Source organism: Arvicanthis niloticus, chromosome 14, assembly GCF_011762505.2.
Source record: "Arvicanthis niloticus isolate mArvNil1 chromosome 14, mArvNil1.pat.X, whole genome shotgun sequence".
NCBI lineage: Eukaryota > Metazoa > Chordata > Mammalia > Rodentia > Muridae > Arvicanthis > Arvicanthis niloticus.
The window spans coordinates 22,592,351-22,605,010 of record NC_047671.1 but is presented as its reverse complement, the minus strand read 5'-3'; the positions used below and the strand labels follow the sequence as shown (position 1 = coordinate 22,605,010).

The following is a 12,660-nucleotide window of genomic DNA, read 5'->3' as shown; positions in this document are numbered from 1 at the left end:
ACCTCTTTAAACCACCGCCCCCTGACAGTGACACACACTGGAGACCAAGTATCCAAATACTCAAGACAGTGAGGTTCATCTCATTCAAATGACCACAGCAAGAGCCACACACTGAGCTCCATACATACTTTCTTTAGGTAGACTGGAAGCCACCTGAGCTCAGACGCCATCTCTTCCTCTCCAGTCACATCAGTGTGACCTGGAAGCTTGTAGAGAGAATTAAGTTTGGCCCAGCTCAGGTCTGCATTTCATATGAACTCAGACCCCACTGGGTAACCAGTGGGCTCTATTTATTCATGAGAACAGGGTGCATAAATAGTATTCAATAACTATGTAAACATCATATTACCAGCCTTCAGTGTTCTGATCAATATAGCACTGACTAACAGTCGTCTCTCCAATGGGTATCTATTAGTTGATTGGACTTGTTGAAATTTAATCATTCTACTACTGTAAAGACTCAGGCAGTGCTGACCTGTGTCCAATATTCCACTGGCAGGTACTTGTACATTATTTGGTCTGAATATGGACCAGGGCTTTTAACGTGCTATGCAAGTGCCCTGCCACTCAGTTACACTCAGAATGAATCCCTCACTGGCCCTGTTGAAATACACTATTATTTCTTTTCTGTAGTCTTTGAAATAAGTGAATGAATGAATGAATGAATAAAAAATAAATAATGAGATGACACATAAACATGCTTGATGGTCACATCTGTGATACCCCAGAACAATAGAAAAACTGACACCAAAGGAGAACAAAACGAAGACCTCAGCTGTAGGTGTCGGAAGGACAGAATGGACCACTGAAAAATGGCAGAAGCAGAGAAAATGTGTGGGAGTTGAAAGGTCCGGGACTCCCCCAGAAAGGAGGTCCACTTAAGTCACAGGATAGCACGCACCCAAAGGACACATGAGAGACTGTCTTGCTGTAAAACACATGAGGTGGTTTATTAAATCAGAGCTCTGGGCCAGCCCATATCCCCATATCTCACATAGGGGAAACAGGGACTGACCACGTGGCTCAGGGGTCTAGCGCTTATATATGGGCAGGGTGGGGAAAAAGCGAACTTTCGCGCGGGTGCACAGGATTGGTTGTTTTACTTTTTTTGAACACTAGCAGGCCGTACCATGGGGGCAGGGTGTAGTTCTTCCCTTGGCCAGTCAGTTTCTGGGATGTTCTTAACAGGCCTTTGTCTTGTAACTCCCCCTCCTCTGTAACTAATTAGATGGGCCCAAACCTGCTGGCAGGTGCTTTTCTGCCCAAGGTCTAAGGTGAAAAATTTACACATATTTCATAAAATGGCCTTTATAATTTTTCACTCTACAGGAGTCAGTTCAGGAGGTAGGGCCTGGGTATCCAACTCCATCTTCAGTCTCAGGGTAGGTGAGCCCACCGAGCCAACTCACCAACCCTGTGTTTTGTTATTGAAGACAGTTGTGCTGATAAAGGGAGATGTTAGGAGTTTTAGTTCTGTACCTTTCTTCCTCCATGTAAGGTCCCCGACCTTCCAGCTACTGAATGTGACTTTGGGAATAGTCTGTAGACTTAAACAAACTAAAATGAAGTCCTTTTGATTTGGAGTGTGCCCTAAAATAGTGAGAGATGCCTTTACAAGAAGAAGAAGCTGAGTATATTCACAGCCACCTGTAATGTCAGTGCATCAGTGCTCAGGAAACTGAGGCAGGAGGATTGCTGCAGGATTGAGGCACAGACAGACACTGGAGTGCCAGATTTACAAGCCATGGGATGCCAAGGATTGTGTGCAAACCTTGGAAGCTGGAGCAGACAAGGAGTTTGCCTTGTTTCAGAGGCAGCAGGCCCCTGCTGACAACTAGATCTCAGGCCTCCAGCCTCTAGAAACATGAGAGGTGGGGGAGAGGATGGAAAACATATTGTTTTATTTCATTTTCCAATAGAGGGTTTCTCTGTGTAACAGCCCTGGCTGTACTGGAACTCACTCTGTAGACCAGGTTGACCTTAACTTACAGAGATCTGACTGCCTCAATTTTATTGTTTTAAACTGCCAGGTTTGTGGTACCTTGTTACTACAGCCCTAGAAGGCTAATAAGATAAAAACATCAATTAAATTTATGCTGAAGAAAAAAGATATATGATAATAGAATGCCATCCTTCCCTGGGCACACACTGCTGGAACTGGAATAAGGGAAGATGTCATACTTGTGTCAGGACTCATGTTTGTGTCAGGTACCAATCCAGTTGATCTCATCACTTTCAACCAATGACACACACATACACACAGAGAGAGAGAAAGAGAGAGAGAGAGAGAGAGAGAGAGAGAGAGAGAGAGAGAGAGAGAGAGAGAGAGAGAGAGAGAGAGAGAGAGAGAGAGAGAGAGAGAGAGAAAGAGAATGAATATACTTTTATATACCCAAACAGTACTTTGGGGGCACATTTTGGGTCATTGTCGTTACCAAATTCTATTTTCTAGCTATCAAATAAGCAGTAGAGAGGAAGGACAGTTGGACAGGGATGCACCCGAAAAAAATGCTTTTTTAAAAACTTCATTTCCATGTTCAAACTGTTAGGTCCCAAGTGCACTGAGAGCTTCAGGCCCACCAGCATGTGTGCAGTGCACAACATAAACAGAAATGGGACAAGCAGCCTGAGAGCCTGGAACAGATTGTGCACTGTCATTAAATGAGGAGAAACATCCATTCTTCTAAACTTTACATCAATTTGATTAGATCTCTTTAAATTGTTAAACTGGTGATGGTGGCACTTGCCTTTAATCCCTGCACTCCAGAGACAGAGATAGGTGGGACCTCTGAGTTCAAACCCAGCCTGGTCTACTGAGTGAGTTCCTGAATAGCCAGGGCTACACAGAGAAGCCCTTTCTTCAAAAACAAAAACAAAAAACAAAAACAAAACCACATTGGCAGTTGGGTGTGGTGGTGCACATTCCTGTAGTCTAGTCCTTGGGAAGTAGAGGCAGGAGGATCACAGTTATCTTTGGCCACAGAGACTGCCTGCTCTTTTTGGAGGACCTGGGTACACCTGAGTGTACACACACACACACACACACACACACACACACACACACACACACACAATCCAATCTTAACAACAGAGATCTTGAGCCATGGTAATGGTTTTAAAAACAGTCATTCTTATCAGGGCCCCCCCCCATCCCCTCAGTTTGTAGGAGACTAGAATACTTACTGATAACTTCATTATTTCATCAGCTCCTATAGCCCCATGATTAATATTTTTGCAAGGCAAACATATAATGCTATGAGGTACACAGGTGCACTTTTCACACTTGACTTCTAATTCTCTTCCTAGAAAGGTAAACCAGAAAAAAAAAAATCTTGTTTCAAATCTGAATTCTTAAAAATGTCATCTGTTAACAGCCTGCTTTGACCTTCTCTGAATCCTACTCAAATCAAATTCTTTTCTTTTTCTTTAATTAGAATTTGTAATTCAGATAAAGACAAAGATTTTTTTTCAAAGGTTTGTATCCTGGATGGATCAAAAACCTTTTATAATGAAAATGACAGAAGATAGGATTGCTTCAGGCAAGCCTTTTGTAGGTAAACAATGTTAAAATTTGCTTTTCTCACTGTGTGTGTACTGATTACATTTCAGGGCCTGTGGCTAAAACTTAAGTTCATTAGTTAATGCAATCAATAAATTAACAGCCTTCTAATGAACTAAAGAGCTTTGGGAGGGATTTGAGGAACACAAGTTCCGTCTGTCAGTCCGTCCTTCCGTCCATTTATCCATCCATCTGTGCCGCCCCTCTGAAACTCTTGTAAGTGATAATTTATTTCATGACACATCCACCATCATCTTTAAAACAAAGCTAAGCCCAAGTTCATTCTCTCCGTGTTGTCTGTGAGTCCTCTAGGGCCAAGTAATAAATAAATATTTGCTAGTTCTCAGATGGAATGGTTTAAGGAAAGCAAGCAGGCTGAGAAGCACACAGGAGCCGTTGAATGTAAACAAGGAAGACAGACAGCAAGAATTGGGGGCTCCAATTCCCTCTAACCCGGTGGCTCTCACTCTGTTAACTTAACTGCGTGACTATTTGGGAAAATGAAGTCTGAGTTGCTGGAGCTCATTTAGCAAGAGACCCCAACAATCCGGGCTTAAACTAGTGTGAACAACTCGAACACGTCTCCGAATTCTATGCAGCTGCCCGTATTGAACTTGGGAGACTCTACATCAAACAGAACAATATAAAATGCAAGATAAAGTAACACCATTTTTTGAAAACAGTGAGTCCCAGCCCTTGCTCCCAGTGGACCTGCCTGGGTTCACTTCAGAGGGACGTTGCTGTGTGCCTAGGAGAATCTGGGTGATTTAATCTCTATCAAATTATTATTGCATCCGAAAAGCGACCAAACTTTCCAGTGCCAGGTTGAGGACAAAACGACAAACTGCAAACTCAAGTCTTTATCATGAAGGCCTCCAAGCCTATTAGCTAGAATTATTCAAGCGCCAGACAATGCTCAAGGAAGTTCCTTTTCCAAGATGTCTCATCTTCCTCCCTCCACAATGGATCTGGACACTTCGTAGATGAAGGTGGTCCCTTCTCTGGGCGGTATCAACTCATCCAGAGGAAATGTGCCCAGTTTTTCAACAATCCCAGTCCAGCCCTGAAGCCAGACGCCACACCCGAACGCGCCTGCCTAGGGCGGACATCAGCTCCTCCTTTATCTTAACAAATCGCAGTCATTACGCAACTTTTTTCAAAGTTTAATTTTGTACACGAACTTGGGACTCTTCTCAGGTGACGTCTACCTTTAAGGACTTCGTCTTTTCACTTCCTTGGAACGAATCACACTTTAGAATTCGAAAAGTTTTCCCTTCCCCCATTCCTTTCTGTGGTTGTTTACTTTCGGCCCTAATGGGAGAAGAATAATAAAGTCTAGGCGCCTGGCCCCACCCCACCCCACCCCCAACTTTCTTCCCAGTAAGATTTTCTTAGCCACCCATGACGGTCACTGTCCCAGCGATGGACACGACCTCTCAAGAGTTGATGGTTCCCTCCCACCTTCATTTTTTAAGAAAGCAATTTGGGGGTTGCGCAGGACTCATCCTCCTTGCGCCCTCCGCCGTAGGTCGGCGATCTGCGGCTTGCCCCGGCAAGTTGCGCTCTGGGGCGTCTCGAGACTTGCTCCATTTCGCTCAGTTCCCGCGCCGCCGCTGCTCGAAGGGGCGGGGACACGGGAGGGGGGGTGTCGTCATATTACGTCACCGGAGAAGTCCCCATAAAACGCGAGAGCCGGCTCGGGGCTCCCGGACTGAGAGGATTCCAGCGCTGGTGCTGCCTGCTGAAGCTCGGTGCGTCTGGCTCGCGGCACCCGCGGTCCATCTCTCGCAGCCCGAGTCCTGGGGGAGCCCCAGAATCCAGATTGGGGATCTCAGTCCCCCGTGCGCAGCGGAGATCGCCCCGGCGTTTCTGAGATGCCCGGGAGAAAGGCGCGTCGGAACGCGCCAGTGAACCCAACGCGGGCAGGTACCTAGCAGTTCGGCCCGCGGACACCCAGGCAGGATGGGGTTGAGGTCATACTCTGGACGGTTCAGCCCTTGGGGCTCGGGCTAGAATGTACGCGCCTGCATGTTCGGGCCAAATCGGCTCTCTGTCTCGTGCCTACGACTGATCTAGAAAGTTCTTTAGGGGTTTCTATCGAGACTGAGGGCCTCAGGGAGAGTCCAGCCCAGCGCAGCATTGGGATGCAGGTGCATTTTAGGCCAGAATTCCCGTCTGCTTCGTAGGTCTCTGTTTGCTCTATCAAGGACCAATAGGAGAGAAAAATACACGTGCAGGCGGTGGCCTGGAAGATGGCTTTAGCGGCAGGTGGGGGTGGGAGAGGCCTCCTGGCCTAGCGCTTCCCTGACAGGCCTTCTTCCTCTCCAGACCATTTTTGAGAGCCCCCTTCATCTCGAGCCCCACTCCAACACCTAGAAAAGTAGTCTTCAAACTTCGAACTCTCCCAGCGCTCACGCCCTGAACCCATGGAGGCATGGGATTGAGACTTGGTGTTGAGAAGCTTTTAACTGTCTGGATTGGGATCAGGAGGGAGATCCAGGAGAATAGAATTTGGTCCTAGAGTCTTTGACCCACCAACTCTTCTACAATCGCGTACATGCAACTTTCTGTAACTATTGAGGGTGGCCTCCCACCTCCGTTTTTTATAAAAAAAAAATCAAAGGTGGCAGGCACCTGCTGAGGAATTGCAAGACTCTTGTCCGGAAATAACTTTGTGGGGCATACTCGGTTATTTCATAAGGCCAGGGGACAATGCCGAAGTGGTACATTGCCAGTATGAGGTTGGTGGTGTCTAAGCGTTCAGACCATATTTCTTGATGGTCCAACATGCGCATGGCATTGTTTAGATAGATTTAAAGAACAGCAGAGTGTCTCGAGGTCAAGCAGTGAATGTGTAGTTCCAATAAAAATACGTTGCCAGGCGTACCTGCCTCTAACTCCAGCGCTCAGGACGTTGAGGCAGGAGAATTAGCCCGGACTGTATAGCTAAAGGCAGATATCTGTCACATGAGATCGGCAAAAAAAAAAAAAAAAAAAAATCAGTTCTTCCTCCCAAATCAAGGTAGTAGGACTTGGGTGTAGCGCAAGGGTAGAGCAATTGTCCAGAATGTCTGTGGCCCTGGAATCTTTGAGCTGTTTTTTGCGCCTCTCCCTTTTGAGACAGCACTAATTGCTCGTAGAAATCAGGGTTTCTCAACTTGTGTGTTACCTTTAATATGTTGCACCTTAAAGAGTGTTTTGTGAATATTTCTGAAAATATTTGACCCTGGAACTCATTAAAACATGATACATTATGGAATCCCTTAGGGCCTCTGATTTCACTCAGCCAATACAGAAATTTATCCAAAAATAGATTTAAGAGGTTGTTTTACTATTGTACTTAAAGTTCGAGTCTACTGGCGGTATAATCAGCCGGCATCTTGGTTACAAAATAGACCAGCTTTTAAACTTGTATTCATAATTTTTGGTCATAGTCCTGAGAGGTACCAGAACAACCAAAATTGGTCCTTGAAATATTTTTAAAAAGTAGACGATTGCATGTTAATTTTACTTGTGATAGTGTTTCTTAATATTTATAGTTCATTCCAGCTATTAGAATGTCTAATTTCTAGAAAGCAAGACATGAGTTTAAGTTTTCTGCTTTTCTGTAGATGTGATGAGTTTGAACAGAGTAGGCTGTGGACTATTATAGTAAATTTTATGAGTTCTTTTTAAAATGAGAAAATAAGTTTTTAAAGGAGGGCATAATTGGGCAATGTCACATTGCCATTGGAAAAGCAGATCTACTTTTAAACGACAGATTTTTAGAAATTGACTTCTGTTCCCTGGTCAATCTTAAGTGACAAAAGGGAGACCTCACTGGGTTGGTTAAAGTGATTTGTCTCTATTCGTAACTTTTATTGAGCCACCAAGTGTGGTGTGTGGGTGCACCCAAGTAGGATGTGCTAGGAGTCACCGGTAGAATTGCTTTCAATGTTAATTTCCAGGTGTTTCTTTTTTTTTAGAGCTACCGCCTGAAATCGCAGCTCAACTCAGGAAGATTGGAGACAACGTGTATTGCATGTGGAGTGCACCGGTCATAACTGCGGTTCTGGCGCAGATGCCTGGCAAGAAGTCGCGAAAGAGCACAATGAGGAGCCCGAGCCCGAGCCCAACCCGGGTGTCAGCAGGTAAAGGTCCGGGCGCTGCGGGGCTGCGGAGGAGGCCCGGCTTAGTCCGTTGGAGCTCGTGCCCGCCTGGCGCGTGCCTTAGGAACACTGTAAGAAGGTTCTCGAAGCAGCAGCTTGCATGTTAGCCAGGCTTCTTTTCTCTGCAGGTTGCCCACCTCCACAGTGGTGGGGGTGGGGACTGGCAGCTACCTTAGAGAATCATTGGCAACCAGGGGGTGCTGTCCGAGGCACTGGACTTCACCTCTGGGAGCTCTCAGCTCAGAGGACTTGTCACTGAGAATGTCCCCAACCCCAGGATTAACAAGCAGTTTTTCCACTCTGGGCTGTTTAAGGACACCCCGCTGGGGTGCCTGAATTCTGGAACCCAGGAGGTCTTCCTCCCAAGTTAGCATTTTAATTGTCTAAATGGGATGGGGTCTAACTGGTGAGGAGTTCTTTTTTTGCATCCTGAAACTTTTTTGTGAATCTCATCAAAGATCTGCAGCCAGCTGCTTTAGGAGTTGGGAATGTGTAGGTCAGAATTGCTATTTTATCAGATGTTTGCAGCAGCCTTTTTGGTCTTAGCCCAGTCTGGCATGCTGAGAAAGTGTTACAGAGCTAGTGGGACCATGGCTTAATTGGCCCCAAGTCAGCTCTCTGATGCTTGCTTGAATGGGAGAAGTCCTGCCTACCTTTTGGGCTGTCTATGAGTTTTTCTCATCACTTCTGTAGTGTTTGTTTTATTTTGGGGGAAAGGGATTGTTTTGGGGGTAGGGGGGACAGGGTCTCATTAAGCACAAGCTGTCCTTGAACCTGTTTATGTAGTTGAAGATGACCTTGAATTTCTGGCTCTACCTCTGGGATTATTAGTTTATGTGCCACCAAATCCCTTTAGGCAAGCATTGTCAGCTACTCATACCGTCAGCCATCATCTTCGTTATTTTGCTTTTCCAGACAGAGTGTTTTCATGTAGCCCTGGAACTAGTTCTGTAGGCACGCTTTGAATTCAGAGATCTCCCTGCCTCTGCCTCCCAAGTGCTGGGATCAAAGGCATGCACATATTATTTTTCTTAACAACATCCAGCTAATTGCTTCAGTTCAAAGAAAATATGGGAATAATTACCAATATGCAAATCAAACTTTTTTCTTTACTCTTCTCCATAAAGGACAATGGATTGATACAGAACGGGCTTATAGAAATAAACTGGCCTACCTCAAAATGTAGATTTGGAAATTATTTTAGAAAGCCAGGCTGCAGTTCCGTGCACACAGCACTAGGAAGCAGGGGCAGGATTAGGAGTTCAGGGGTGTCAGCTACATGGCAGGTTTGTTTGTTAAGCCAGGAGACTTTACTTCAAATCAACAAAATGGGTTTGTTTAAAAATGTAACTGCAACTTTCCGATAAGATTCTGTGATTCTTATGGGGGAAGGAAAAAGAGTTTCTAAAGATAATGTTTATTTACCTGCTGTGAAGGAGGCATGGAGCTAAGAGATACTAGAAGATCTCACAAAGAGATTGGAATTTGACTTTTGTTCCCTACCCAACCATAAAAGAGAAAGGGATGACATCATGGGAGACAGCTAAAGGGCTGACTAATGGCACAGCTGGTAAAATTTTAATACATGTAATTTCTATATTTGGAAGAGAACTGACCTCATCCAGGGTGCTTTTGAAAAAGACAAGGCAAATGCCTATACCCTTACCTGACCCATGTGTGTTTATTTTACCTTGTTGGGAAAGTCAGCTGCACTAAAGTCCCAGAAGCGTCTGAGAAGGGCCTTTCACTTGAGTTGTGTGTTAACTCTTACTGGTCTACAGTTGGAACTTACAGTTGTCTAACTTAATGTTTATGTCTAACTCTTTTTTTCAGACCTGAAGGACGAGTGTGCTCAACTCCGGAGAATTGGAGACAAGCTGAATTTCCGGCAGAAACTTCTGAATTTTATTTCCAAGCTCTTCAATTTAGTAACCTGAGTTCTTCAGAAAGCTTTTCCGAAAAGGGATCTCCTGGGAAGGAAGTTCCCCCTGGTTGATGCAAATGTCTGGTATTGGATGGACTGTGATGTGATGTGGGAAATGCTCGCTTGCTTTTGGTTCTCCGAGCAGGGATGATGGAGGCGGAAATGAGTTTCTTTGGGAAAGTTTTCAGAAATTGCTCTTTGAGATGTGATAACGTGAAACCGTGCTTATTTTTATTTTTATTTTAAAAACAAGACTAGAGGAGTTGTGGAGGTCGGGAAGTAACTAGTAATAATCTGTCTTTTTAGAGTTGGTCTGGTGTTTTTGCCAAAGGTTGTTGTCAAGAGTAATAGAAGAGGGGACATGGTGAGTGGTTACATTGTATGGGGACAGTCATTCAGGATTGCTTTTTTGACAACTCCAGTCAATGTACTATTTAGTGCCATCCTCATCTTCTAAGGGGAAGCATTTCATTTTTGATAACACTGAATGTTCTAGTGAAAATTGATTTCATAGGTCACTACAAACTTAACTGTATTGTGTCTGTTTAGATGACTTTTAAGTGTGTTACTGTAACCATTAACCTGAGAGTATGGGGAGACTACAAAGTAACTAGGGGAAATTAGAAGTAATAACAAGGTCAGTGGGTGCCAGTCAAACTCTTGCAGATTGAATAGAATGTGATAAAAAGAGAGTTTGGATTTTATATAGCCCAAGAAAAGTTTAAAAACAAACTTTTAAAAGTTGACATAATTAAAACTTAGTAGAAGATTTATGAGAAGTTTCTAAAATTTTGTAACAGGTATTTCTTAGAGTCCCCCCACCCCCGCTCCCCTGCTCTTTTGTTTTTGTTTTTGGAGACAGGGTTCTTTTCCTCTGTGTAGCCCTGGTTATCCTGGAACTCCCTCTGTAGACCAGGCTGGCCTCGAACTTCACTCGCCTTTGCCTCCCAGGTGCTGGGATTAAAGGCAAGTGCTAGCATCACTGGGTTGAGAGTTTCATTTTTAATTTGATCTATAAATGTGAAACTCAGATTGCTCAGTAGCAAATCGGTCATGGTTAACAGAGGCAGGAGACTTGAGTAGACATTCCCGAAAGACAGGTGATCAACAGATACATGATTCAGAGACGTGTCACTGAAAATCATCAGGAGATGGTCTTATACTCTCCTGATTTGCCTGTTACTGGAATCGAAAGCTAACAAACAGAGTAAGGACTTTTTGTATATTTTTGTTAGTACCGTAAGGTGGGACTGTTATTTTGTAAAAACAGCCTTGAGACTCCTTTAATAGTTAAAAAATAAACCACCTTAAAACCCTGCTGTCCCACTACTGAGAAAGTATGAAAAAGTGTTGATCTGTTGAAGGGATGTTTGTACTTCTGTATTTTTTTTTTTTATCTGTATCTGCCAAGACATGAAAACAACCAATCAAGGAATGAAAGGATTTTAAAAGTAAGAACAGAAAGAGTTGAGCTTTAAAAGGCAGGAAATGGTATTTGTGGAAACATAGATGTTATGTATCCCAGGTGCCTTTCTTGTCATTTATATTTTGACAGAAGTCAAAGTGAACCAGTAGGAAGGAAGAAGATGAGGGGGAGGGGGAGGAGATGAGAAAAGGGCCAATCAGTTTTAGGGTGAAAACTGGAATTAAGTTCTGTTCTTTGACACCTCAAGGCGACTACAACTGATGTATATTTGACAACAACTGAACGGATGTTGCCTGTTCTCATCATAAGGACTTGATACCTACCAGAAGTGATGGGATGTACTAATAATTGTGTGATCTTTCTCTGGGGTATCCATGTGTTGAAACTAAGCCCATAAACATGTTTAATTTGTCAGTTGACTAAAACTAAAAACTGTCCCCCGCAAAAAAAAAAAAAAAAAAAAAAAAAAAATTGAGAAAGAATCTCACGATTAAGTTTTACCAGGAATAATATTTATTTTACCTATTTATAATTTAAATATTTTGTTTACTTTAAGCATGTGTATCCGTTTCATTTTGTTTTGAGACAAGGGTCTCGAGACCATAGGAAGGCTGTCATGTGGCTAGTCACTTTGGATAAAGTTACCTCAGTAGTTAGTGGGCCTCAGCATTAAGGTTGTTTACTTTGAAGTTTTTTTTTTCCCTGAAGGTGGACATCTTGCCCAATGGGTATTTATGGTCTGTGACTGTATTTATATATATGCTTCTGAAGACTGATACTGTAGCCTCAACTATTAAATAAAGGTTGATACTGAAACAACTATTGAAAAATGCCACCCGTCTTCCTGTGTATTTATGTAAATTAGGAAGTTTATTGGTCTATTGTAACACACACTTACATCACCAGACATCCAGTGTGGTGTATGTGTGCGTGTGTTTGAGTGTATGTGTATGCTTGGGAAGGTCTATATTAGTCAATAGCTACTCTTCACATTTTAAAAGACATTATTATATGGTTGTGAGTATTCACATGCCCTGGTGTTTGTGCAGAAGCCAGAAATGCAACTTTTAAAAACATGCATCTTCTTATTTGTATGTGTGTGATCCTTCATGTGTGGAGGTCAAAGGACAAACAGTATGTAGAAATGTCCTCTCTCTCCACTTGGCTGCAGATGCTGTTATCTGCTGAGCCATATTGTTGGTCCACAGAGGACAGCTTTTAGGAGATGGTACTCCTTCCATCCAGGTGTATGTGGCTAGCACTTTTACCCACTGAAACAGAATCTCAGTGACCTTTGAACTAGCTGGCTAAGGGGCCTCAGGCACCCACCTCAAGCACTGGACTACAGAGTCAGGCTGCTGTGCTCAGCTTTTACATGGGTGCAAAGGATCTGAACTTCAGTCTTCATGTTCGCCAAGTGTACAGTTTGCCGACTGAGCCATCTTCCCAGGCCTAGGTCTTGAGAGCTCCGTATCTCACCAGAACACTCCGAAAGCCAAGTGTGGTGGCACATACCCTCCCCCCCTTAAACTCAAATATAAATGTTTTATTTGAAAATTTGATTTTATTACATTTTTCACCATTGAAAACTTTTCTAATTCAA

The 12,660-nt window shown here is 43.6% G+C and overlaps 1 protein-coding gene across 1 annotated transcript; it reads left to right on the top strand.

The window, feature by feature from the left end:
- The first annotated feature begins 5,267 nt into the window (after positions 1–5,267).
- Pmaip1 (phorbol-12-myristate-13-acetate-induced protein 1) lies at positions 5,268–11,501 on the top strand. Its single transcript, XM_034517662.2, has 3 exons — positions 5,268–5,485; positions 7,525–7,689; positions 9,541–11,501. Exons 1-3 carry the CDS (start codon positions 5,434–5,436, stop codon positions 9,642–9,644), a joined length of 321 nt encoding a protein of 106 aa, XP_034373553.1. The 5' UTR covers positions 5,268–5,433; the 3' UTR covers positions 9,645–11,501.
- Positions 11,502–12,660: the final 1,159 nt, after the last annotated feature.

Bases quoted from the DNA above. Each gene is read 5' to 3' on its own strand.
- Pmaip1 (XM_034517662.2), top strand. From the start codon at position 5,434: ATGCCCGGGAGAAAGGCGCGTCGGAACGCGCCAGTGAACCCAACGCGG. The intron at 5,486-7,524 runs GTACCTAGCAGT...CTTTTTTTTTAG, and splicing joins AGTGAACCCAACGCGGGCAG to AGCTACCGCCTGAAATCGCA. The intron at 7,690-9,540 runs GTAAAGGTCCGG...TCTTTTTTTCAG, and splicing joins CCCAACCCGGGTGTCAGCAG to ACCTGAAGGACGAGTGTGCT.